Here is a 22,280-nt window from a genome sequence, read left to right as displayed (position 1 = left end):
ATAAAAGTGTACAGGCTTGGCTATAAACTCCTCTACCAAGAATTGAGATGAAAATAGCTACCCACCCAAAATAGATGTTAGTATCGCTTGAGGCAGAGAAATTTACAAACACAATACAATACATTCCTATTGGGTCTGGAATTAATGGGGTTCTCTCACATGCTGCAAACAAACTTGAAAGAGACAATTAAAGGATTCGACGCGAAACAAATGCGGCAAAGCATTTTGCAGCTCGATTGGCTGGCAGATTTCAGTCTTCAAGCCCACACAGTTTGTATGAAAGGGCTGGCCCGACTTTTGACACGAAAACGATATGTTATGATGGAGATGGTTCACAACACTGCGCCGATGTGCTCCATAATTGGCCTACTACTAGTCTAGGAGGCTTACTTTATATGCAATGGCAGGGTAAAAATTGATATCCAAATTACATTGCAGAACGTAGTTGGCCCGCGGTTTTGTTTATTGGAAATTAGTTTATAGCGCCTATTTGCGGCCGCGACTGCTGGCGGCGGATTTTCGGTGTTGCTTGGAATCATCCTCAGACTCGTCTTCTTCGTCTTCCTCCTCATCGTCTTCGGTGCCATCGTCATCAAAGTCAGACTCTTCTTCATCTTGTGTGGTATCATCGGATGCATCTTCCTCGATTTCATCCGATTCTTCGCCATTTTCGTCTTCGGATTCCTCATCATAAACAGAATCATCATCGTCGGAGGATGAAGATGACGCTTCGCTTTTGCCGTCATCCTCGCCGTCTTTTCGCTTACCTCCTGGACGTGCCTGGATGATCGACCACCCACCCATCTCGTAGAATCCAATGGGATCGTCCTGAATTGTCTTCATTACATTGATCCAATTAAAGTTGATGGTGGACGTCATCGTGTAAATATCTGCAGCATCAAGCCATGCTCTGATGGCTTCCAAATACGAGACCGGGATCGAGTCGACATGCTGCGGGGCCCTGGAATGGTCCTTCCATATGAAGACGAGATCAAAATGCTTCAACCCAAAAAGAATGCGCTCCAACGAGGCGACTTCTACATCCGCAAGGGTTACCACAAGGAAGGGCGGATCTGTCAGATGAATAAGTGCATCTCGAGTTGGCATCAATAACACAGTTTGGCGAAAAGGCACCCCATAAAATCCAAGGTCGCGGATCGGAATATCCACACTCACTTGGCCTTCAAGACGTTCGCAAAATGATTTGAATTCTTGATTGAGGACTGCTCTTCGACGCCGCTCCTCCTGCTCCTGGATGATTTCATCTTCATCGCCACCGCCCCCATAGCGAACTCGACGTCGACTGTTGGAGCTGGTGGAGGTTTCATCGACAATGTTCTCCAGAGCCTCTCTGTAGAATTGAATATCCTTTGTCTTTTTTTTGCCAATCATGATGGGATGATGAAGGTGCATGTGTATAACGACGATCATTTCATTGTCGCAAGGTTGAAAGAAAAGGTGCTTCATGTTCGAAAAAAGGATGTCAATTTTGACATCTGGTTTCAACAGGGAGCGGTAGCGAACACCGTTGGCATGAACATCAAGATCGCCCGGAACACGCTTGCCTTCCCACGGCGCAGGCCTCATGAAGAGGTCTTGCAGCCGTGCAGAACGCTCGCGAACACCACCGGCAGATTTTGTGTGCTCAACCAGTGCATCCTGGGCCACAATATCACGACGTTCTCGTGATTCTGCTTCTTTCGTGGTATACGTCTTGCGGAGGTCATTGAGTTCTTTCCAACAAGAAAGCATGTGGAACGAGTCTGTTGAGCGGAACGACAAGGACCGAACAAAGCTACTTGATTTCAATAAATCGCCCGCAGGGGAATTGAAGTTGATGCGCAAATAGACAAACTCGCCTTCCTCGCTTTTGCTAACATTTTTGATGGTGGAAACATGGAATGGAACGGGCAAGCCAAAGATCGGCAACACGACACAATCATTCTTGGCATCAACGAGGATCTATAAAATGCGAAACAAAATAAAGGTACTTTGAGATCACGCACGGCTTTTGGCAAAAATGCTTCTTTTTTGTAACACTCGATCTCTTTATAGGCGGTTGAACCCCCGGTCTTTAGAAAAGAAGCAGCGCTAGAAGGATCCTTTCCCTCTTCTTCTTCTTGTGTATATTTGAGCAGTGAATCCCGTACGAGCTTTTTCAAAAGACCAGATTGATGAGCTTCTCTTCGTCTCATTGCTTCCTCATCAACCTTTGCGTGTCCAGTGCGAGAGCGGGTGCGTATTTTTCGCCCAACAGGGGTGTCCATTTTCGTTCTGCCCTGCTTTGCATCATCATCGCTATCATCGATCTCCTCGATCGATTCATCTGCATGATCCGTTTTTTTGGACTTGGTTTTTTTTGAGGTCGACTTGAAGAAGTACGAAATGTCAGAAAGCTTTCTGGTGCATTCGGTCAAAACTCGAGCAGTCCCGTTTTGAATGAGAACGGTGTCTGAAATCATGAGCGAATACCTAGCAAGCATTAGAAATAAACTTACAAATTGGCCCGAGGGTCCTGTTTCTTGGGCTGAAGATGAATGTTTGCAAAGCCGACCATTAATATCAGGGTCATCCCATCACACACGGCGTGAGGCTTGGCCGTCGACTTTGCCCCAATGATGTAGTCAGGTTCTCGGAATTCCAGACCCGTGGACCAGCCAATAGTGGAAAGCCACGACTTTTCAAGATCAGGCCTTTTTGTGTTGACAAAATCATGTCCGAGCGTATAAATGGAGGCCAAAGGTAATCCCGTGTGTATCTGTGACAGAAGGTAGTCGTAGGTCTCTTCCAAAAACTTGTAATCCGTCTCTTGTTGTGGTATTGGATCAATCAGGAAAGTACGCCCAACATTTGAGCAATAAGAGCGATAACGGAGGCCAAGCGAGCAAACAATGGCCCCCGGATGCAAGGGCTCGCCATCAGACACGGCAGAGGGTTTGAGCGAATAGTTCCCACCAGATTGTATGATCGGTGGATAGCACATTTCAATGTGCTCTGGCTCCACGCCAGAAGGCACCTTGAACTTTGCCCGCTTTTCAGAAAGCGCCGAAACGGCATTTTCGATCTTTTCCGACAAGTCTGAATGGGTGACAGCCCGTTTATCGGCATCGATGACAGAAAGAATCTGATCGGTCACATAGCCCTGCAGAAGAGAGGATGAACTTTTGGCTGCTTGATGGATAAGCTCCTGTTCGTCAGAATCCTTCTGAACAAGTAGAGCACCAACGGCCGATGAAACGTCGATTAGCTCCAAATCCGCATGAGCAGCCATAAATTTTTTCCAATCCGCAGCAAGGGAGCCAGATGCATGGTCCTTTGAAAAAATACCAATTTTTTCAAGCCTTCCTGTCGGCGAGTGTTTTTTAAGCGAGGACAAAAATTCCTCAAACAGCTGCATCTGATCGGACCCATCTTTAGAACGCTTAAAGAAATTCAATTGGGGACCGCTTGTGCCCGGAGATTTAGACCGCTCAAGGGTTTCCAAAATCGAAACTAAATTAAAAATCGTTGAGCAAGCGCAATGGTGTACCCTTCTTTGCTGAAGTGACCGCAGAAAGGGTGTGCGGCTGGATGCCCAAAAGGGTTTCTGGAAATTCGTATCCAAAAAACCAAAACTATTGCCATGATGAGGGTCGATTTTCTTACATGAAGAGCCGTCGATTTTTGATACACCGTTGTATCGTCGGGATTGCCAACGACAACTACAATTGCATCGAGATCTGAAAATGCATATGCTGCATTCCCGCCCATGCTGTCATTCTGAAAATAACGTAACGCAACCCCAAATGTACCTTCCACTGCTCCGAGATTGTTCTGAACCTCCTGCTGAATGACCTGCCATCCAAAACAATTTGCGAGGACATTGGAAAGCTAAAATTTGTAATTTGGAGTACCGGAATTTACTATTTGCAATTGTGTAGAAATTTGTAAAATTAAAAAGGGGGCAATTTATGAAAATTCCACTTGTTGTCATGCTCTTTCTAGTGGTGGCCACACGTGGGCTCAAATTTGCAAATACGGATACGCTTACGACGACCGTAGAAATTGACACCAAAACCAACGATTTTGGGGAGAAAACAAGCAGATGCTTGTTTCCAATCCTTCAGATTGTGACTCTTTTTTCAATGACTACATACTTTATTGTAACGGACAAGTTCATTGGATTTAGCCTGCCGTCTGTTGAAAATAACGGATGGAATGACGCATACATTTGGATGCATGTAGTGATGATTCTTGTTTCCTTTGTACTTTGTATATTTCTTTTCCTCTAATGTTGTCAAATGATGATGAACATAGGTACAATGATGATGATTGTGGCTCCCAGGATGATGAGAACTGTTGTAAATAAACCTTCAAATTCCCGCCTGCCACCACTTAGCATTTGTTCGATTGAGCTCCACAGGGAAGGATTGGTATTCACATATATTGTTCTCGCGGAAGAATACACGATGTAATCAAAGATCAGGGTTTTCCCCATAAAGACCGTGACCAATTGGCTGGTGTTGGCCCCGCGACTGATAGTAGGATTTGTGGTGGGCTTTGCTGGTTTGCTTTGAAACAGAATTAAGGTGCTCGTGACGCTACTGGTGGGTTTCGAATATCTTGCAGATGCATCACAACAAGATATCAGAAAGGCAAGTAGGAGGATGCGGGATGGCCTCAAACTGATCATATGAAGAAAAGAGATAAACAAACATTTATAAAATAATTGCAATCACCATCGACAACACGATCACGGCCAAAATGATCTTCATCAAAAAGGAGAGTCCAACATTCGCGTACAAGTGTGCGTTGGGGCAGGTTATATTATAATTAACTTTTCCTGGTGTCCTTGAGATTACTTTTAATGTAGACTGTTGCTGATAGTACAGGCCCCGAGTATTCATAAGCCCTTCCATTGCTTTTTCGTCTGCAACCATGGTTCCATCAGTGCCATAAAGTATGACAATCGAAGTGGTTGGTTTTGCAAATAAAACTTGCACAGTATATGTGGGTTTGATTGTGCCCTTCAGCGGTGCGCCATTTTTCAGCGTACTAATAATCGTTACAACATTACCGGCACTAGCAACACTCACAATGGGCGTAAAGAGCAGCATTGCACAAATAAGAAGCGGATTCATTTAAAATTAAAATTTACAATCAATGTCCACCACCATTTGCAATTAGCATTTTTAGAAATCCTTTTTGCTTCCCTGCAAACAACATGCATTGCTTGGTAAAGAGATTTATCGCAAGTCATAAGGCATGGTGTGTTGGTTATAATTTGTTTAGCACTTTTCCACACTCCCATCGGTAAATAAGGCATCTTTTTCAAAGGTCGCTTCGACTCGCGTCTCCGTTCTTTCCAATGGGCTTCGGGTTGCCACCGAGCGTCTCGATATGGCCACCGCTACTGTTGGCATGTGGATCGATACCGGATCAAGATACGAGACCGAGCAGAATAACGGGACCGCTCATTTTCTCGAACATATGACATTCAAGGTGGCCAAATTGCGACTTAGTTTTAGGGCACCAAACGCCGATCGCAATCTGATATTGAGCTGGAAATCGAAAATATGGGGGGCCATCTAAACGCCTATACTTCCCGCGAACAAACGTGCTTTTATGCCAAAACTTTAAGACAGGATGTTCCTGCGGCCATGGATATCTTATCTGACCTTCTTCAAAACGCGGTTTTGGATCCCCGGGCAATTGAACGCGAAAGAGACGTCATTTTGCGAGAGCATGAAGAGGTCAATAAGAACATGGAAGAGGTCATCATGGACTACCTTCACTCGGTTGCCTTCCAAGGAACTCCCCTAGGAAGGACCATTTTAGGAAGCCAAGAGAATATTAGAAAAATCTCAAAAAGCGACATTCAGCAGTACATAGCGGACAACTATTCCGCATCCCGCATGGTTCTAGCCGCGGCGGGAGATGTTGACSACGATGCCATTGTTACGCTGGCTGAAAAGCTATTTTCACGCATCCCAAAAACAACATCCATTTGCAAGCCTCCCCCGGCACCATATACCGGTGCAGAGGTTCGTGTGAGAAACGACGACATGGAAACAGCGCATGTTGTCATTGCTCTCAAGGGAGCCTCATTCAAAAGCCCGGACTACTTCCCGCTCCTGGTTGCGCAGACAATTGTGGGAAGCTGGGATCGGTCCATGGCCGATGGATATTACCTTTCCTCTCCATTGGCCCAAAATGTGGCGCACAACTCGTTGGCACACTCATTTACGTCGTTCAATACGGCCTATGTGGACACCGGTCTTTGGGGGATTTACCTTGTCAGCGATAGAAAAGTATGTTGTTACTTTGTGCTTACCCCCCCTATGCTAGTATAATTTAGATGACCTTGTCAACAATGTCCAAAGCGAATGGGTGCGCCTGTGCCTTCATGTCACCGAGGGCGAGGTTGAGCGAGCCAAAACACAAATCAAGGCCATGATGATGCTTTCGCTGGACGGATCGACCCAGGTTGCGGAAGATATTGGCCGCCAAATTCTTGTCTTTGGGCGACGCTACTCCCTTGCCGAGATGGAGGCTCTGATTGATGCAATTGACGTCTCTATGGTCAAGAAGGTCTGTTCCGAGTATCTGTATGACCGTTGCCCTGCCGTTGCCGCCTTTGGGCCCATTGAAAGCTTGCCAGATTATAATAGAATTCGTGCCAGCACATTGTGGCTCAGAAACTAGTTTTCAATAAAGCGGTTGGGGCCACATCGAACATCTGCGCTTGGGGCCACATCGAGCATCTGCGCTTGGGGCTACATAGGTGCCGTGGCATATACACTGCGATTATACTACAAAACATGTCAAAAAGAACCATTTAACAACATATACAAGCATCTTCGAACATTGCCGTCACCACCTACACAAATAGGAACAAAAGGGCCCCCAAGGTGCTCATGGCAATTGAAAATGCTTGCAGCTTGGAAAATTCGAGAAGCGAGCATCCCTGCTCCATGCAATGTAGAACTGGAAAGGAGAAATAGTGCGCCATATCCATCGACGTGTTCAGCGCAGATTTTTTTGCAAACACCGAAGTGTACCACACAATCGGTGTCGACGTAATTGTGACGGTGACACTTGCCTCCAAAACAGGCGCGACAATGCAAAGCAAAATGGCCACAATTTGGACGCGGGGTACCATAATTGAAATTATTTGAATCACTTTTAAGATTTGTACTTTTTACTTTGAAAACAACAGCATTAACAATTACGCACCTGGCTTTATTTCCGTCACGAGCGTCCAGACAATAGTGCAATAGCAGCATGTGGAGAATTAAAACCATCGCAAATCCTGTCCATGGATCGTGATGACCTGTTTATCCAACAGCGTGCCTCCCAATTATTAAATAAATGTCAGAGTTTATTGTCCGCGCAAGCGTCGCATGGCGTGGTTTGCCGAAAGTCTGGAAGCGGGCATTGGGCGCATCTTTGGTTGCACGCAAGAAACGACGAGTCCAGTTTTTGTGCTGTTCTGGCCAGGATCGACACGCTGGCATCATTGGAGTCCCTCTGAAGCTCATCAATGAAGCTATCAACTAGCGAGGCTAGCCCGTGTTGGTCATTGTTTTTCGCACTCTCCGAAACATTGGCGCCACTTTTGCTGGAAGAGTATGGAAAATCGTGCCCACAAATAGACGAGGCGTCCAGCTTCAAATTGGCCAGGGAATCTAAATCGCACCTTATTGAATCCAAAGATCCATCGCTGACGGGGTCCAGATTGGCCATTTCCTGTGCTATGCCGTTGAAGAACGCTATTTCTTCCTTGCATAAGTAAAAAAGCGGTCTGCAAACGTGGACGATTGCATCTCGGATTGAGGAGATGACAATTGATGGCGTACTGAAGGCTGGAATTAACGATCCATGCCCGTTGAGCGTCAAAAAAAGGGTAAAGAAGGCAACATCGTATTGTGCAGATGGAATGTAAACCAAGTCGTTCGACTTTAACGTTTCCGATTTTAGCAAGGTTTTAATTAGAAAGACGTCAGTGCGATCCTCCTCTTGCTCGGAGACATCAGAGTATCCCACCAATAGAGCTCGTATCTGTGGCATGTATTTGGGCTTTCCATGGCAGCCTTTCGCCAAGAAGAGCAGAAATTTGTACGAAATGCCGCGATATTTTGAATTTACACCAAGCTCGTAGTGGAGCACAAATTTTAAAAGAGCAAGCGAGTCCTGGGTATCCCATAGGGCAACCACAATTGTACATGTCTTGTCTTGGCCGATTTTGGAAGCAATCAACGACTTTGGCTGGGCACTCAGCGCATGCCCAATCTTCTGTTTATATTGCTCAATGAAGCAAGGTTTGCAATAATGAAAATCGCGAAATGAAAATACAAAGGGAACCCGTTTGCATTTAATACAGTTGACTTGGCTGGAATTCATAAATTTTTAAAAAATTTATGGACCACCACTCTGAATGCAGTAGTGCCCTGGGCACGCATCAATAGTAGGCAATGGAAATTAATTTGTAGCTGGAAGACCTATTATCACCAAGATCTGAATAACTGGAACGACTTTGGCGATGCTGGGGAGGTGTGGTTTGGCGGTTCCGTCCAGCATTCCATCGTCGAAAGAAGCTGTCATTGGCATGCAATAAAACACGGCCATTTGGAGTCCCGGCCGTGCGAACACTCCGTGTTCGAGATCGGTACAGGAAACGGACAGTTGTTGCAAGCACTTTTCCGTAAACACGCCTTTTGTTCATATACCGGCATGGACTATGTTGATGAGGCCATTGAGCTTGCCTCCAAAAATGCCGCTGCACTATTGGGCGGCAGCTTTTCATGGAAAGTTGCTGATTTCCTCACGTTTTCGTGCGACTCTACATATTCGCTAATCTTCGACAAAGGGACCTTTGATGCAATCACGCTCGGCGCCTGTGCGCAGAGGCCCCTTGACGACCTCGTCCATCAATACAGGGCAAGTTTGCGCCAGCTGGCACTGCCGGCAACTACGATATTTATAATTGTCTCCTGCAATTGGACCATTGAGGAGCTAGATCGGTGGTTTGGTGCCGGTATGCTATATTGCTCCCATGGCTAATTTATAGAATGGAGGCTGTTAGAAAACATCCAAACTGGCCCGTCATTCTCCTATGGTGGCTCAACGGGACAAAGTACGACCGCCCTTATTTATGAAAAGATATAAACATATAATTTCAAATTTGCTCACAAAGAGTAGCAAGCATACGGACAATGTCGGCGGCGGAAGCCATTGCTCCAATTCCTATGCCACGTTAGCACATAAAAAGCCACCAAAGTCTCCGCAGGCAAGCAGCTTTTCGGCAGGCGGAATTATCCGCATGCCCCAGCTTTTCAATATCCCCAGTTGGTCATTGGTACAAGGATGTTGCCACATTGCCGTGTTCATAGCGGGAGCGACCATGATTTTGGGGCATGAGGCCACATGTGGAATCGATGCTCTTATGATGTTTGTCTATCGCTACATCAGATGTGTTGCGCATGACTTACCAGGAGATTGTCGCACATTCCATGTGCGATCTTTTCAAGCGAATTTGCATCTAATGGCGCTATCAGGATCACATCGCACCAATCCCTAAGCTCTGGTAAGGCAAACAAAGTACCTGGATATGCAACACCGGGTCGCCCAGTCTCTTCCAGCTCTAAAAAGTTAGCAGACCCTTTAGCACGTACGATCCACTCATCTTCATCTCTATAAACAGGAGCGTTGATGTCAACATCCTTTATGAACTTTTCGGCCGTTGAAGTGAGGACTACCTTTACCGATGCATTCTAAATAAATTTCTTAAACAAACCGGAAGCGATTCTTCAATCGAGGAAAGCAATAGAGGCAGCTTTATTGCAGCAACGCTTCCCGTAAGACCAAGGAGCAAGTTCATGTGTCTTTAAAAATTGCGCTACTTCCAAATTATTTTCCATTTTCATTGATGTCCTCGAATAGCCAGGCCCCAAAGTATAGCGAGTACAAAATCAAGTCCTTTCTGCAATCAACAAACTACCACGTCATGCTGATGCCCGAAAAGGGAGGCGGTGCTCTTCCCTTTTCCGAATTTGTGCCACCCGTACGTTTATATCGAAACTCCAAAGACGCCATTTCGGAGGCGTCTCCTCCGATGGATGGCGAAGAAAATCTTGCCTCGTCAAATCCAAGATTAAAGAGACGCTCGCAAATTATCACCCATTTTGAATCTCCAACTCAAAAGGCCCTCAAAGCGGAAGAAGCAGCACCTTGGGTTCTGGAGGATGGCGATGGAAAGTCCTACTCTTCGCGACTTGAAGGGGGGCAACAGCAAAAATATGTTTTATTCGTCAATCAGGTAGCACCGCATGCCATGACAAGAATAGGGCGCCGAGTTTAGAGTGTTACTGGTCAACAAATGGTACCGATTTTCGCCCCGGCTTTCGCTTTCCACAAACATCGGTCTCAAGGAGGAGGCCGAAAACACCAGGAAACTGCAGCCCACAACGCGTTTGGAACAGATTGTCATGAAAAAAGAGGCTGTCGTCGAAATCGATGAAGAGGAGCGCCCAGATCATGTTCCCGATGTATGTATCCCCTTCCTTTCTAATTCAAGGAAATTGAGGGATTGGACTACGATGATGTCTTTGATGACGATGAAGATGATACCAACGAAGGTAGTGAGGCCATCAAGGATCGGACAACTAAATCAGTACTGGGGGCTTTTTTACCTTAGACCCTCACAATAGCAGGACGAGAGATGCGAAAGACACTTCGCCACCTGGATAAATCGAACCTTTATCAATCCGATGAGGATGAATCCGAAGTTTTACCTGAGGATTCGCTATCCTATTCATCTGAAGAAGACGAGCGAACCGAAAATGTGGCCTTGCCATTGGAGAAAAAAGAGGTGCCCGAAGTCGTCGCCAAGGTAGGTAGCTGTGGCAGATCTTTCCTTAGAACACCAATGGACCTTTGAAAAAAGCCAGGGTCTCCTTGCCCGCCTCTTCAGTGGGCCATGACTCCATGCTACTTACGGATGCAGATATTCTCCCGCATCTCCAAAATGGCCCAATCAAGGTGAAGGACTTGATTCTGCTACTAAAGGGGCCTTTGAAGGCCAACCCTTCCAACAAAGAGCTTTTTAAAGAGCTCGTTAAAAAATTGTGTGTCGTCAAGCTTGGACAAGGGGACGACGAAAAGTGGCTCAGTATTAAAAAATAGAACATTTGAAAAATCAATCGGACAACAAAGCCTGAAATGGTAACCCACCATCAATCGATGGATGGATGGGAAATTCCCGCGGCCACCCCAAGCAGCCATCCATTGATGTGCAATCATTGGCAATTGCTTGTAACGCAAAGGGGTTGAGACGTAATTTGGGCCCGCTGTGAGAGTCAATTCCTACAAACTTTTATTGATTTAGCTAGAAGATGGAGCGGGGGGAGATGGCTTCCTTGGAAGCGCCCCTCTTTTTGCAGATGCTTTTGTTTTGGCCATGTCGAAGAGCTTGGATGATTTTGTGGTGAGTTCATTCATTACATCGTTGAAGGCAGAATCGATTTCCGGCACAAGCGGTTTAAAGAATGGCGTCACGCAGCATTCGAGAAACTTTCCGGACAAATCGGATTCGGCAAGAGGAAGATACACCAATGCAACCATTTTAAAGATAATGTAGAAAGCAGGCATGTTTTCCGGGCTTCCATGCTCCAGAATTCCAGTGATCAGATGCATCAGGTTCGAGACTATCCAAAAGTTGACCCAATGGGAAACGCCACCCGTCGACTTTTGAGCGCTGATTCCCTGGGTCGATTCATCTGGAAAAAAGTGACAAATATGTACCTAGCGCGGTCTCCGCAATGCCTCTGGCCTCGACGGCTTTGTACGACTGATAGATTGGGTAGAGGATTCCAAAGATCCAGTACACGGGAAGGCTAATGTAATAAAGTATCGATGTCATTCTGATGGCGATGCAAAAAGTAAATTTTATTGCACATGCATGCCACATTGTACGAAGCAGCTGAAATTTTAAATGTAAAATTTGATCATTTTTACGATGGGTGATTCTTCCTGCTCCTCGTCCTTCACAAATGAGATGATCCTGTGGCTCGAATTCAACCAGGACCTATCGTATGCTGTCATTCATAGCTTACCTGCAGATGCTTGGCAGTCGGCACCACGCACGGGTTTAAAATCTTCAATTGCGATCCGCTTTCCCTGTGCTACGATTACCTTGGTAAGCATGTGTGCACAAATGGTTTACCTCAAGACGACAATCGGGAAAGCGGCGCCAGAATCGTATCCATGCTCTTTTGTACAAGCATGATCGGCGTCGTTGGGCTTGGAGACGGCCGTCTCCGCCTCACGTCGCCCCGGGGTTCGAGCGAAACCGAGCTGCCCCTTGGTGGCGGCCCATCTAATTCCATTCCAAAAGGTACGCAATCTGTGCTTTCTTGGCTAGGCGCCCTTTCCAGCGCCAGAACGCTCTCTCTGATCAATACAAAGCACGGTTCTGTTATGTATGACCTGCGATTTCCATCGACCATCTTTCACGTCCAAATGAACAGAAAAAGGCTGTTGGTCAATTGTGATGGCCAAGTCTTTATTTACGACATGTCCACGATGGCAAAGCTATTTTATTTGACCATTCCATCGTCATCCTTTTCCTTCACCGCAGTTTCGTCGGGCGAAGGCAAAGAGCCGACAGACGACGGTGTCTTGCTGCCCACGTTGCAGGTTTCCACGGGAAGACACATCGTCAGCTTATCTCCAAATTCGGAAGAGCCATATTTCGCAATTCCAGACATATCTTCGCCCGGAGATCTGCTGGTTTATGACGCGTTTGCTTCGGAGCCCGTGAACGCGACAACCTCTGACGCATGCAAGCCAAAACCAGCGTTAAAAATAGTTCAGGCGCACAAATCTCCATTAGTTTATGTAAAGTTTAATACTTCTGGGAATCTGATAGCCACCGCCTCTGACAAGGTAATCGAGACTTGCCTCCCCATTTCTCATAGGGCACAATCATTAGGATATTTAGCCTTCCAGACGGGATTTGTCGGTATCAATTCCGAAGAGGCTCGTTTCCCATATCCATTACCTATTTGTCTTTCTCTCAGAACTCTACTTTTCTCGTGGCGGCGTCTGAGGAATCAGACACGATTCACATTTTCCGCTTGTTGCCATTTACAAGCAGTGGATGTGGCTCTTTTTCGGCATCTTCCGGGTTTCAATTGACTTTTTTCTAACCCCTCCGTAGCGTGATCGGCTCTCTTTTGCCATCGACAATCAATGATGCCTTGGAGCCAGAAAGGCACTTTGCATATGCCAAAATCCCGGAAAAGACACGAAGGGTAATATGCGCCATTGTCAAGTAAGAGCTAACCCTTCCAACGCTACCAGTAACTTGCTTGTGGTTGCAACCTATTCGGGCTCCTTGTACACATATAGAGTCAACTTTGAAAATGGAGGCGAATGTGAGCTGATCAAGCGTCAACAGTATGTGCATTAGCCTTTTCTCTTTCGTTAGCCTTTTCCAAATATAACTTGCCGCACACATGTTTCTAACTGTGATACGCGCGCAGTGAATTATGGTATCTTTTAATGGGCCTCAGTAAATCCAATAATAAACAGGAATAGTCATGTAACACATTTATGCAGCCCAACGTTGCTACCACTCAGTTTGTAGATTTTGAAATTTCTTCTTCCAGCCGTTTTTTGGCCTCCTCCATTCGGATCGTGTATGTTCGTTTGGAAACAAAATAATTAACCCACACTTCTGGGCACCGCTTGGAAAACTCTTCATATTCACCCCCACAATTGGCATCGCCCTTTTTATCAAGACATTCAAAGTAGCGTTCCTTGGATTTCCAGCATTTATCCCTTTCCTCTCTATTATATGAGCTGCCACGACTACGTGGCAATCGTGACGCAGCCGGACAAGTTTCCAAGTCCTTTTCTGGGGTCATAAAATAAAATTAAAATTTAAGAAAATTTTAACTGCAATGAACACAAGGGAATCCATTGATGTGCTCTTTGATTCTACAAGCTTGTCAACGTGCATCAATGCTGCCGTGCAAGCTGCGGCTGGCAAAAAGGTTCTAATGGTCGAGAAAAGCCCCTTTTTTGGCGGGAGCGTGGATTGTGCCCGGTCTCTGCAAGAAATCCATTCATCTGATTGTGATATTTCAACTATCCAAATCGAGAAGTCGTGGTGCTCCCCGCAGGCTCAGAGCATTTTGATTGATTTTGGCGCATGTCCGCTGGGAACAAGGCACCCTGTTGTCGATTCCTGCATTGAGCTGAAAATTTCTTCCGATTATTTGTCGATGATCGAGGTCAAGCCGCTTTATTATTTGTTTGAGGGCCGCCATTATAAGGTTCGTTGGCATTGGGGTTGATTGTAGCTTCCACTTTCGAAAGAAGATGTGTTTTCGGACCGCTCCTTTTCGCTGCTCAAAAAAAGATCCTTCATGCGCATATTGGATCAAGTTGAAACGCTGTCTATGGAAACGCTTTCCACGTTTGACCCTTTATTTCGTGAAATGGTTCTTTTTGGATATTGCAATTTCGCTTCAGCCTTGGAGGCAGAGAACGCAAGCGATGAGACCATTAAAAGTCGCCTCCAGAAATTTAAATCGGCGATTGGTCGCTTCCATCCCTCCTGTTCTGACATTGATGACGAGGAGCACGATGGAAATGATGTGATTGGAAAAGCATGCACGCCAACTTCTCCAATGCTATTTCCTCAACACTCGAATTTTGAAATTTTACAGGTCTTCATAAGGTACGTGGTACACATTTGAGCGTGTTTTTAGGAAAGCATGTGTTTTTGGATCTACTATCATCTTGAACGCATCAATATCCAATTTCGTTCAAATGGAAAACGACAGTTGTCAATTTTCGGTCCTTCAAGATTCAGAATCACACTGGACTCTCCGCTCCAACACTTTGGCCGCGTCCGCTTTAGCGGAACCGATTTGTGCGGATGCATCTTGCGCTGCCTTGGTTCTTTCCTGCTCGTCAACAGCAAATGTGCCCATTCCAAGCATGCACAATGGGGCTTGCTTTGCATCCTCTCTGTATCATGGAACGGTGATCAATGTTCTGTGTCTCGGATCAGCGACGGGCTGCACACCTGCAGAGACAAGTTTGGCGATTTTTTCCAAGTTACATGTTTAGTTTTGGTGTATGTTTGGCAAAAGGGACCTTTCAACACCATGTTGTGCTTTGTCAGCGAATGTCTCAAAATAGAGGACTTAAATAGGGATACGTTGGGCGGTGTGCTATTTAGGCGGCCGCACAAAGACATTTTCGGTTGAGCGTCGCTAGTATTCCACATCAATCAGCGAGTAGGGATTGCTTTTTTTATAGGAGCTGCCATATTTTTGTTCATCAAAAAGCTCTTCTATTGGCAGCTTGGAATAGGGGCACAACTGGTGGCACAAAACTTGCAAATACTCTGAAATGGGGCTTTGCATCCAATCTATGGCCTCTTTGAGGAAACACAAAGAGGCCTTCTGCCTTTGCTCAATGAGAGGCGTCCCAAGGGCGTTTAGATTTTGTGCTGCCTTGTACCATCTTGTTTTGGGGCCATTGTATGTCGTTGCATTAAAGCAGATGAGGTCAAAATCTTTTTTGAATAGTTCCCATGCCGCAGATGAAATTTGTTGATGCACAGAATCTTTGCTTGTTGAGGGTATTAGCAATTGAGCCTTTTGCAGATATTTTCCTGTCGTTAACTTGAACTCGATCGTTGCAAAATCCATCGGATTTTCTATAATATCCAAATAGTCTGGCGCATACTCAACCGATACGGGTTCTCGAAAATATTTTTGCTTATCAATGGACTTTAACTTTTGCAACACGTCTTTCTGTTCATGATAAGTGGGCACTCGCAGTAAGTTTGAAATGCGTCCTATTTGCTGCAAATCTTTTAGCTTCAATTCAAACAGCCTTTTGTTGAGCTCAACTAGGCTCCTGATCATTTCAAGTTGAAATCGGACGCCCCTCAACCTTTGTGTAATTTCTTCCAAAACATCTTCGGACAGTGAACTTGAGGGGCTTGAATTTTCAAGATACAATCGTCGAATCAAGGACACCCCCTTGAAGTCTCTTTTAAGCGACCAATATCTTGCTACGGACCTCAAAAAATGCTCAAATTGATGGGAAGACTCCGTTGATACCTTTTTCCACGGAAACTTGTTCGAATCGTGCTTCCATGGCTCGCCATTTCTAATTCTGGAAAAAATAACTTCTGGAGATACAGGTGGCATCTGCGAAATCTTAATAGGCTCACTGTTTGGTTGTTCATTTTTTTCGGCTATGTTTGGAACCAGAGTGGGCAGGGTTTCTGATGATGCACCTTCAACTTTGAAGCCTTTGGGAACAAAATATTGGTGGTTAACCGTTTGTATCGGTTCAGTTGGCATTGTACCTTGTGCGTTGAGTTCGATCCCATTAAAAGTCCTATCTTTTTGGCCGTTTGGAGTGTGTCTAGGGCAATATGTGCGTTTATGCATATAATCCATGCTCAAGTTTGCCAGTTGCGCACATCTTACGTGGAACGAAACATTACAATGTTTTGAAGAGCATTGGATCGGTGCCCCGTGTTTGATTTTGCAAAGAAAGCACTTTAGCTTCAACCTTGCCGGGGAAATCTGCGAAATTCCAGTGATCGGCTCCAAATACGTTTCGTTTGAAAACCCGGTCTCTTCAATATAGTGTGCACAAGCTATGTGTGCCCAACCTCCGTCGTCAGTGGGTTTGATGGCACCTTCATAATGCGGGCACAGCGTGCAGTTGACAATGGAATTTGGAATCAGTCCACACTTGGTGCATAGCCATCTTCCCTCTGGAATACTAGGCACCCCGTAGCATTCCTGGTGGACGGCCATGTCACATCGGTCACAAAATATTATCGCGTTTGCATTCGACGCGTCTGGAGATCCACAGACATCGCAACAAGAATCGTCTGACACTTCGGTGTTGAACTCTTCCTTTAGGATTAACGGATTTATCTAGGGCTTGTAAAAAAAACTTACCAGCGAATGCCACTCTTTTTCAAATGCATCAATGGCAGCCTCAAAGTCGTTCTCGGTAAATGTATACGCCTTTGCGTCTGCATGTTGCTCGTTGTAAAGTCGAAGCCATTCCGCATCTAAAGACAAGATTCGCAGCATACCTTCCAAATCCATGTCGTATTCGACCACCGAATATGGGTCGATCGGTGCACACGAAATTTCTTCAAAATATTCGTTGTTCAACGGCAGCGGCAGCAATCCTTTTGTTTGTATCAAGCTGTCCGTGATTTGTGTGGAAAATGACTTTATGGATGATTGGAATGCCTGCAGAATCCTTTTTTTGGCACCAGGTAGTCGCTCATCTACCACCACAGTTAGTCAATTTCAAACAAGAAAAGCCGAAAAATTTTCAGACAAGAAAGGCCGACAAATTTTCAGACAAGAAAGGCCGACAAATTTTCAACATTTACTTACCTAGAGAGCTTCCAATTAGTTCGGAGGAGCAATCTATTTTATCCTCAAATTGGTAGGCATTTTGTTTTTGTTGATGGTCGCAACTTGAGTCCGCCTTTCCATTTCCCTGCATTTGATATCTTTTTCGCAATGTGCGGGCAGGGGTGCTCGTCGGAGACAAAATAGGAGAAGATTGCTCTTTATCCTCCAAAGTAGGTGTTCGCACATCTGATTCCGATGCGCTGATTACAAACTTTATCGGCTCATCCAATTGAATGCCATTGGGCCCATACACCTCTTCTACTGATCTTTCCTCCCTGGGGCGGCTGTCAGAAGAGCAGCCAATAAATGGCTTTGCGCCGAAAATAGGGCTCAGAGTCACCTGGGTCTGAAGTTCCGTTTCAAAATATTCCCTCCGGCGCGACGGGTGTACAAAGGCCGTGGGCTTGCTTTCGTGCATGGAGCCCATTCAAATTACGATGTATGCAGATGGGGTTTTGCTGAATTGTGGCCTCTGGCCATCTTTACATTTGTTTGTGCTGCAGTGCGACCACAGGGCTGGGGTCTTTCTGATTGGCGCCAAATTAAAGTTTAATTTACAAAGGCATTCCGCACCCATTGAACAATGGCTCCTCATCGAGCTTAGGGTTACATTCAGATTTATCGTTGCCACCTAAATATACGCTCCTTCACCCTATTGCCATCGTGATCTAGAAGATTGATCCCATCAGCACCATTTCTATTATGGTCTGTGGACCCGGGTTTGATATGGACAGTAAACAACACCAATCGCAATGCTTGGATTTCGTCGGCCGAAAAGACCGTTGTGTCGGATTTCAAATATGATCTCAACGCCCCCACATCCTTTACATACTCGGGTATTCGTGTGGCCAGCGATCCGGGATCAAATTGGCGGCTCCGTTTGTAGGGGCCCCATTGGATCAGCGGCAACAGGTTTCCAAATTGCGACATGCTCATATGATCGGGAAGGCATGGGAGTGTGCATGGCACTCGGGTTTGCTCAATCTGCACGACGAGATAAGGTCTGTGTGGGAATTGCGGCTGCTCCCTTGGAAAAAACTCGATTCTCGTGCCATACTCCCCCTGTAGATGGACTGTCCTATTCGGATTGTATTTCGTACGCTCAGGCTTTGCTTGAAAATCCCTGTCTTTTGGGTGCCTTGTTTCCAGATGGCTCTGGTCGTTGAGGATGAAGCCGCCACAAAGATTTTGCAAAATAAATGGGATGTGGCTTCGTAGTCTGTTTACGATTTTTGAGACTGGAATGGCCCTAGGGAGGGTCTCTTTAATGCGATAGAGCAACCCCAAAAGCAGCTGCCATTCGCTCTTTATAACCATTGCCATGATGAGGATGTCCAACAACCGCATCACATGGTGTATCCTGTATGATCTGGAAAGGATCCACTGCGAACTATCAATGGTTTGGCCCGACATGTTATCAACGGCGACCAAATGCTCGCAGGGGTCTCCCTCCTCTTCATGGGCTTTTATCAGAGGATCAAGAAAAAGATCATCAAATAATACACTAGGTCTAGCATTAACATCACGGACTCCATTGTGCGAAAATGCCGTGGATGGGCCATCCTCAATTTCCGTTATCTCAGCCTCTGAGAGGTGCTCTCTAGCGAGATACTTTCCCCCTTGAGGCAGCCAAAACGCGCTGTTGTTGTTGTTGTCTGTTTCAATAAATAGCCGATAAAAGTCCACGATTGGATTGTATCTTTTCCGTTCCCACAACAGCGATATGGTTGCTATCCATGCATGTGCGTCGAGTAGATAAAGAAAGTTTGCCGATGACCGCATCGACTTTGCCATTGAAAGATTGAGAATTGACGAGACGAACGAGAGATAAGTCCCGCCAATTGTGAAAAGAGAAAAGATGAACTTATCGACAGCAAATTTTTCCGTCTGAAGGCGTGGTATGGAACTCACAGGACCCTCGTACAACGAGGATCGCCTAAACCACGTTACCAGGACATCTAGTTTACTTCCAGAGCTAGAAGGGCCCGTTAACATCACAGAAGGTTCTATCGATGACTGGGCTGATTTTTGGCGATACCTTGCATTTGGTCCTGAATTGGTAAGCGTTTCCAAAGAAAACTGCAAGACCTTCAAAACAAGCCAGCCACGCAGGGCCCGCAGCTGTGTATCAGACTTACGTACATCTCCAGCAATGGCATTCATAAGAGACTGCGCTAAAGGAACTAGGGTGTCCTTGGTCCACAAAATATCAAGAAGTGGATAAACTGCCATGGCTGATGAAGAGGGGGGTCTAATCTTGGGCCCGAGAACAAGAAAAATAAGCTCTCGAACTTCAGAGTCTGAAATTTCCGACAACGCACGAAAGCCCAACCGACTGCATGCAAGAATATGTTCGCACGTAGTGGTGCCATCGACACTGACATCATCGGAATGCCCATCTTTTGCTCTAAAATTGGCATCATGTTTTTTATGCAAAAAGACCATCCAAGACCGAAAAGGAACAGTTCCGGTGGAAAACTCTAGTGCACGGTGGTAGAGAAAGGCTTGCTGCCGATCAAAGGAGGGATCGAGCTCAAAAAGAATCTGTGGCGCTTGTACACAAAGACGCGAGCGTAGATGCTCAAATACACAAGATTTACGTCGGATACGACTGGAGATCTCGTCATAGAAAAGGCGGTTAGAGTCTGAAATTCCATCGGCAAGGCTTGATAACCTCAGGTGTAACTGCAGCACAAAGATTTCGAGAACCAAACAAGGAACATCGACCGATTCCAAAGTTCTAAAAGATGCTGAAGCACTTATAGCACCAGATGTGGGGGCACTTAAGCCGTGGGGTGCTCCAAGGGCCGCCTCAAGTCCTACAATGAACTCGGTAATGGGGATGACGATAATTTTTTGGCGGCTACCATGGTCACTACGCAGGTAAGTAGCCAGATGGTTGCGATATGCTCTTAGTAGCAGCTTTAAGATTCGAAAATCTAGGCGTGCTCCCTTGATTGCCATCAGGTGTAAGATGGAGCGCGCCATGGAGAGATGTTGGTATTCAATGGACTTTACATTCAAATTGAGTGCTTTTCTGTTTTCCTTGCACTGGAAGAAATGCTCCACTAAAGAGGCGAGAACACCAATATGGAAGACCTGTGTGGAGAGTTGCAGCATTCTATAGATGATGGCGTTTTTTTCTTCCAGCGAAAAGAGATGCATACTCCGAGTCAGCTGCTCGTGAGAGCGGACGATGCGAATAAGCCGTTCCCCGACAGAAAATGAGTCGTCATATGCAAGCAAATAGGCAAGAATCTGAACGGCATCAAGCCGGTCGAATGTGATTTGCTGGGCCGTAACGGCGTTTAGAAATCCATGGATTTGATATCGGAGGGGCATATTTCCCCGTAGCAAAGAAAGAGGATCGGATTTCTGAATGTCTTGTGAATTTTCTGTAAAATTGGCCTGCCTGGTGTCTTCAGATTTGCGGTCATATCCCGATGTTTGCATCCACGAGAGATAGTTGGAGATCCTGCCTTGCAGACCGTAGTTGTCATCACCAAAGATGTCAATATCACGCATCAGCACATCCAACGAGAATTCAGAAGGTGATTTAGCATGTGAAGAATATTTTGCACGCCAAGAGGCCGTTCGATGCAGGCAATAGCCGGCCATGCCTGACGAATGGCCAAGCCGCATGGGGATCGTTTGAAAAATTGCTGTGTCTGAAAATTTATTTTTTTAGCTGCAAGTTTACTGCTTTCTGCTCCCATGGCGCATTTCAGTTGCTTGCTACTTTCGCATGGAGCCACATCGCAACGCTATCAGATGTTTGAGTTTTCATCCTTGGACGGGTCGGGACAGATGTTGGACTTTGTCATTTGCGACGGGGATCCCAGGTCAATATGCCAACTGTATGATTTTTCGTTCAAGGGCTCGTGCAATGGAAAAGAATGTCGATCGCATGTCTCCAACAAAGAAATTGTCAAAAGTATGTGATTTTTGTTCCCCTTCACCTATATAGGGTGTGGAGAGGCTAAAGTTTCTGCAAAAGTGTCCGTAGCCTTTTTCCTAATTGCAATTCTGCACACCATTGAGGAGGCATGTTTTGGTATCTTCTTAGCAATAGGAAAGTGCGGTGCGATGGGACGAATCCATATCCTACTATTGCACGTTGAAGGGCCTATCTCCGATTTCGAGATCAGTTGTCATGGCATTTTGCACGGCATCAGAAGCCCTGGCATACTTAGAAAAGCTATCTAACATTTCACTTTCAACGTCTGGCCATTTAATGGTGGAGAAGAATTTAGAAAAAATTTTGGAATTTTGCCGAACCATCCTATCCATGATCGAAGCCACGGTCTCATCATCCTCTTTTAAGGGCCAAGGTTTAGCTATTCTATCGGAATGGATCTTTCCCGAATACCTTGCCGAAATTTCAAACTCAAAAGCTGCCACATGCAGCGCTCTAGAGCATATGGCAAACTAAAGCTGGAGATACGAGAAAAATTGATCAAAAAGAGGCATTGGATGGCAGACGCATAAATGCTAAATTAATGCTGCAGTGGAAAATAAAGCAAAAATAAAAGCATTGGTGTGTATTTTGAAATTGGGCTGAGCGTTGCATCAGCTGCCATGACCCCTAAAATTCAAATAAGATTTTTTTACAGCGTAGATTTTGCCTAACCCTTCTTTGAGCTAAGGAAAAAGCAATTGGCCTCGAAAAAACTCCAAAAACTGTCCGCCTCCACACCCCACGTCCAAAATCTATTTTTAGAAATGGCGCCTAACCCTGGAGCACCCAGCGACCACTTCAAAGGCGCGTTTGTACCTTTGATAGGCAAGGGGGGGATCAAAAAGAGGCTCAAACATCAAATTGGA

General features: G+C 45.7%; 16 protein-coding genes across 16 annotated transcripts; 8 read left to right on the top strand and 8 right to left on the bottom strand.

Moving 5' to 3' along the window:
* Positions 1-486: 486 nt before the first annotated feature.
* On the bottom strand, positions 487-3,841 carry DI09_7p160 (uncharacterized protein; the record flags this gene model as incomplete). Its single annotated transcript, XM_013381210.1, has 5 exons — positions 487-1,962; positions 1,992-2,472; positions 2,499-3,586; positions 3,646-3,751; positions 3,792-3,841. The coding sequence occupies 5 exons, from the start codon at positions 3,839-3,841 to the stop codon at positions 487-489; spliced, it is 3,201 nt and encodes a 1,066-aa protein (XP_013236664.1).
* Positions 3,842-4,697: 856 nt separating this feature from the next.
* DI09_7p150 (uncharacterized protein) lies at positions 4,698-5,120 on the bottom strand (the record flags this gene model as incomplete). The annotated part of the gene is made up of 2 exons (XM_013381209.1): positions 4,698-4,830; positions 4,870-5,120. The coding sequence occupies 2 exons, from the start codon at positions 5,118-5,120 to the stop codon at positions 4,698-4,700; spliced, it is 384 nt and encodes a 127-aa protein (XP_013236663.1).
* Positions 5,121-5,203: 83 nt separating this feature from the next.
* On the top strand, positions 5,204-6,684 carry DI09_7p140 (uncharacterized protein; the record flags this gene model as incomplete). The annotated part of the gene is made up of 4 exons (XM_013381208.1): positions 5,204-5,215; positions 5,272-5,481; positions 5,508-6,290; positions 6,328-6,684. The coding sequence occupies 4 exons, from the start codon at positions 5,204-5,206 to the stop codon at positions 6,682-6,684; spliced, it is 1,362 nt and encodes a 453-aa protein (XP_013236662.1).
* A 669-nt stretch (positions 6,685-7,353) lies between these two features.
* DI09_7p130 (uncharacterized protein) lies at positions 7,354-8,382 on the bottom strand (the record flags this gene model as incomplete). The annotated part of the gene is made up of 1 exon (XM_013381207.1): positions 7,354-8,382. One exon carries the CDS (start codon positions 8,380-8,382, stop codon positions 7,354-7,356), a length of 1,029 nt encoding a protein of 342 aa, XP_013236661.1.
* A 330-nt stretch (positions 8,383-8,712) lies between these two features.
* Positions 8,713-9,042, top strand: DI09_7p120 (uncharacterized protein; the record flags this gene model as incomplete). Its single annotated transcript, XM_013381206.1, has 1 exon — positions 8,713-9,042. One exon carries the CDS (start codon positions 8,713-8,715, stop codon positions 9,040-9,042), a length of 330 nt encoding a protein of 109 aa, XP_013236660.1.
* Positions 9,043-9,225: 183 nt separating this feature from the next.
* Positions 9,226-9,859, bottom strand: DI09_7p110 (phosphopantothenoylcysteine decarboxylase; the record flags this gene model as incomplete). The annotated part of the gene is made up of 3 exons (XM_013381205.1): positions 9,226-9,435; positions 9,471-9,737; positions 9,776-9,859. The coding sequence occupies 3 exons, from the start codon at positions 9,857-9,859 to the stop codon at positions 9,226-9,228; spliced, it is 561 nt and encodes a 186-aa protein (XP_013236659.1).
* A 48-nt stretch (positions 9,860-9,907) lies between these two features.
* Positions 9,908-11,163, top strand: DI09_7p100 (uncharacterized protein; the record flags this gene model as incomplete). Its single annotated transcript, XM_013381204.1, has 4 exons — positions 9,908-10,288; positions 10,326-10,526; positions 10,676-10,874; positions 10,925-11,163. The coding sequence occupies 4 exons, from the start codon at positions 9,908-9,910 to the stop codon at positions 11,161-11,163; spliced, it is 1,020 nt and encodes a 339-aa protein (XP_013236658.1).
* A 198-nt stretch (positions 11,164-11,361) lies between these two features.
* On the bottom strand, positions 11,362-12,183 carry DI09_7p90 (uncharacterized protein; the record flags this gene model as incomplete). Its single annotated transcript, XM_013381259.1, has 2 exons — positions 11,362-11,756; positions 12,093-12,183. The coding sequence occupies 2 exons, from the start codon at positions 12,181-12,183 to the stop codon at positions 11,362-11,364; spliced, it is 486 nt and encodes a 161-aa protein (XP_013236713.1).
* DI09_7p80 (uncharacterized protein) lies at positions 11,935-13,176 on the top strand (the record flags this gene model as incomplete). The annotated part of the gene is made up of 2 exons (XM_013381258.1): positions 11,935-11,973; positions 12,088-13,176. 2 exons carry the CDS (start codon positions 11,935-11,937, stop codon positions 13,174-13,176), a joined length of 1,128 nt encoding a protein of 375 aa, XP_013236712.1.
* Positions 13,177-13,233: 57 nt separating this feature from the next.
* DI09_7p70 (uncharacterized protein) lies at positions 13,234-13,450 on the top strand (the record flags this gene model as incomplete). The annotated part of the gene is made up of 2 exons (XM_013381257.1): positions 13,234-13,292; positions 13,318-13,450. 2 exons carry the CDS (start codon positions 13,234-13,236, stop codon positions 13,448-13,450), a joined length of 192 nt encoding a protein of 63 aa, XP_013236711.1.
* Positions 13,451-13,616: 166 nt separating this feature from the next.
* DI09_7p60 (subunit VIb of cytochrome c oxidase) lies at positions 13,617-13,907 on the bottom strand (the record flags this gene model as incomplete). Its single annotated transcript, XM_013381256.1, has 1 exon — positions 13,617-13,907. One exon carries the CDS (start codon positions 13,905-13,907, stop codon positions 13,617-13,619), a length of 291 nt encoding a protein of 96 aa, XP_013236710.1.
* Positions 13,908-13,943: 36 nt separating this feature from the next.
* On the top strand, positions 13,944-14,339 carry DI09_7p50 (uncharacterized protein; the record flags this gene model as incomplete). The annotated part of the gene is made up of 1 exon (XM_013381255.1): positions 13,944-14,339. One exon carries the CDS (start codon positions 13,944-13,946, stop codon positions 14,337-14,339), a length of 396 nt encoding a protein of 131 aa, XP_013236709.1.
* A 72-nt stretch (positions 14,340-14,411) lies between these two features.
* On the top strand, positions 14,412-15,120 carry DI09_7p40 (uncharacterized protein; the record flags this gene model as incomplete). The annotated part of the gene is made up of 2 exons (XM_013381254.1): positions 14,412-14,725; positions 14,832-15,120. The coding sequence occupies 2 exons, from the start codon at positions 14,412-14,414 to the stop codon at positions 15,118-15,120; spliced, it is 603 nt and encodes a 200-aa protein (XP_013236708.1).
* A 146-nt stretch (positions 15,121-15,266) lies between these two features.
* Positions 15,267-17,135, bottom strand: DI09_7p30 (uncharacterized protein; the record flags this gene model as incomplete). Its single annotated transcript, XM_013381253.1, has 2 exons — positions 15,267-16,958; positions 16,983-17,135. The coding sequence occupies 2 exons, from the start codon at positions 17,133-17,135 to the stop codon at positions 15,267-15,269; spliced, it is 1,845 nt and encodes a 614-aa protein (XP_013236707.1).
* A 939-nt stretch (positions 17,136-18,074) lies between these two features.
* On the bottom strand, positions 18,075-21,098 carry DI09_7p20 (uncharacterized protein; the record flags this gene model as incomplete). Its single annotated transcript, XM_013381252.1, has 1 exon — positions 18,075-21,098. One exon carries the CDS (start codon positions 21,096-21,098, stop codon positions 18,075-18,077), a length of 3,024 nt encoding a protein of 1,007 aa, XP_013236706.1.
* A 103-nt stretch (positions 21,099-21,201) lies between these two features.
* On the top strand, positions 21,202-21,888 carry DI09_7p10 (uncharacterized protein; the record flags this gene model as incomplete). Its single annotated transcript, XM_013381251.1, has 2 exons — positions 21,202-21,390; positions 21,529-21,888. 2 exons carry the CDS (start codon positions 21,202-21,204, stop codon positions 21,886-21,888), a joined length of 549 nt encoding a protein of 182 aa, XP_013236705.1.
* Positions 21,889-22,280: the final 392 nt, after the last annotated feature.

The sequence above is a fragment of the Mitosporidium daphniae genome, assembly GCF_000760515.2.
Source record: "Mitosporidium daphniae strain UGP3 chromosome Unknown contig-7, whole genome shotgun sequence".
Classification (NCBI taxonomy): domain Eukaryota; kingdom Fungi; phylum Microsporidia; genus Mitosporidium; species Mitosporidium daphniae.
Note: the sequence above shows the minus strand (reverse complement) of the source record. Positions and strands in the feature narration are given on the sequence as shown.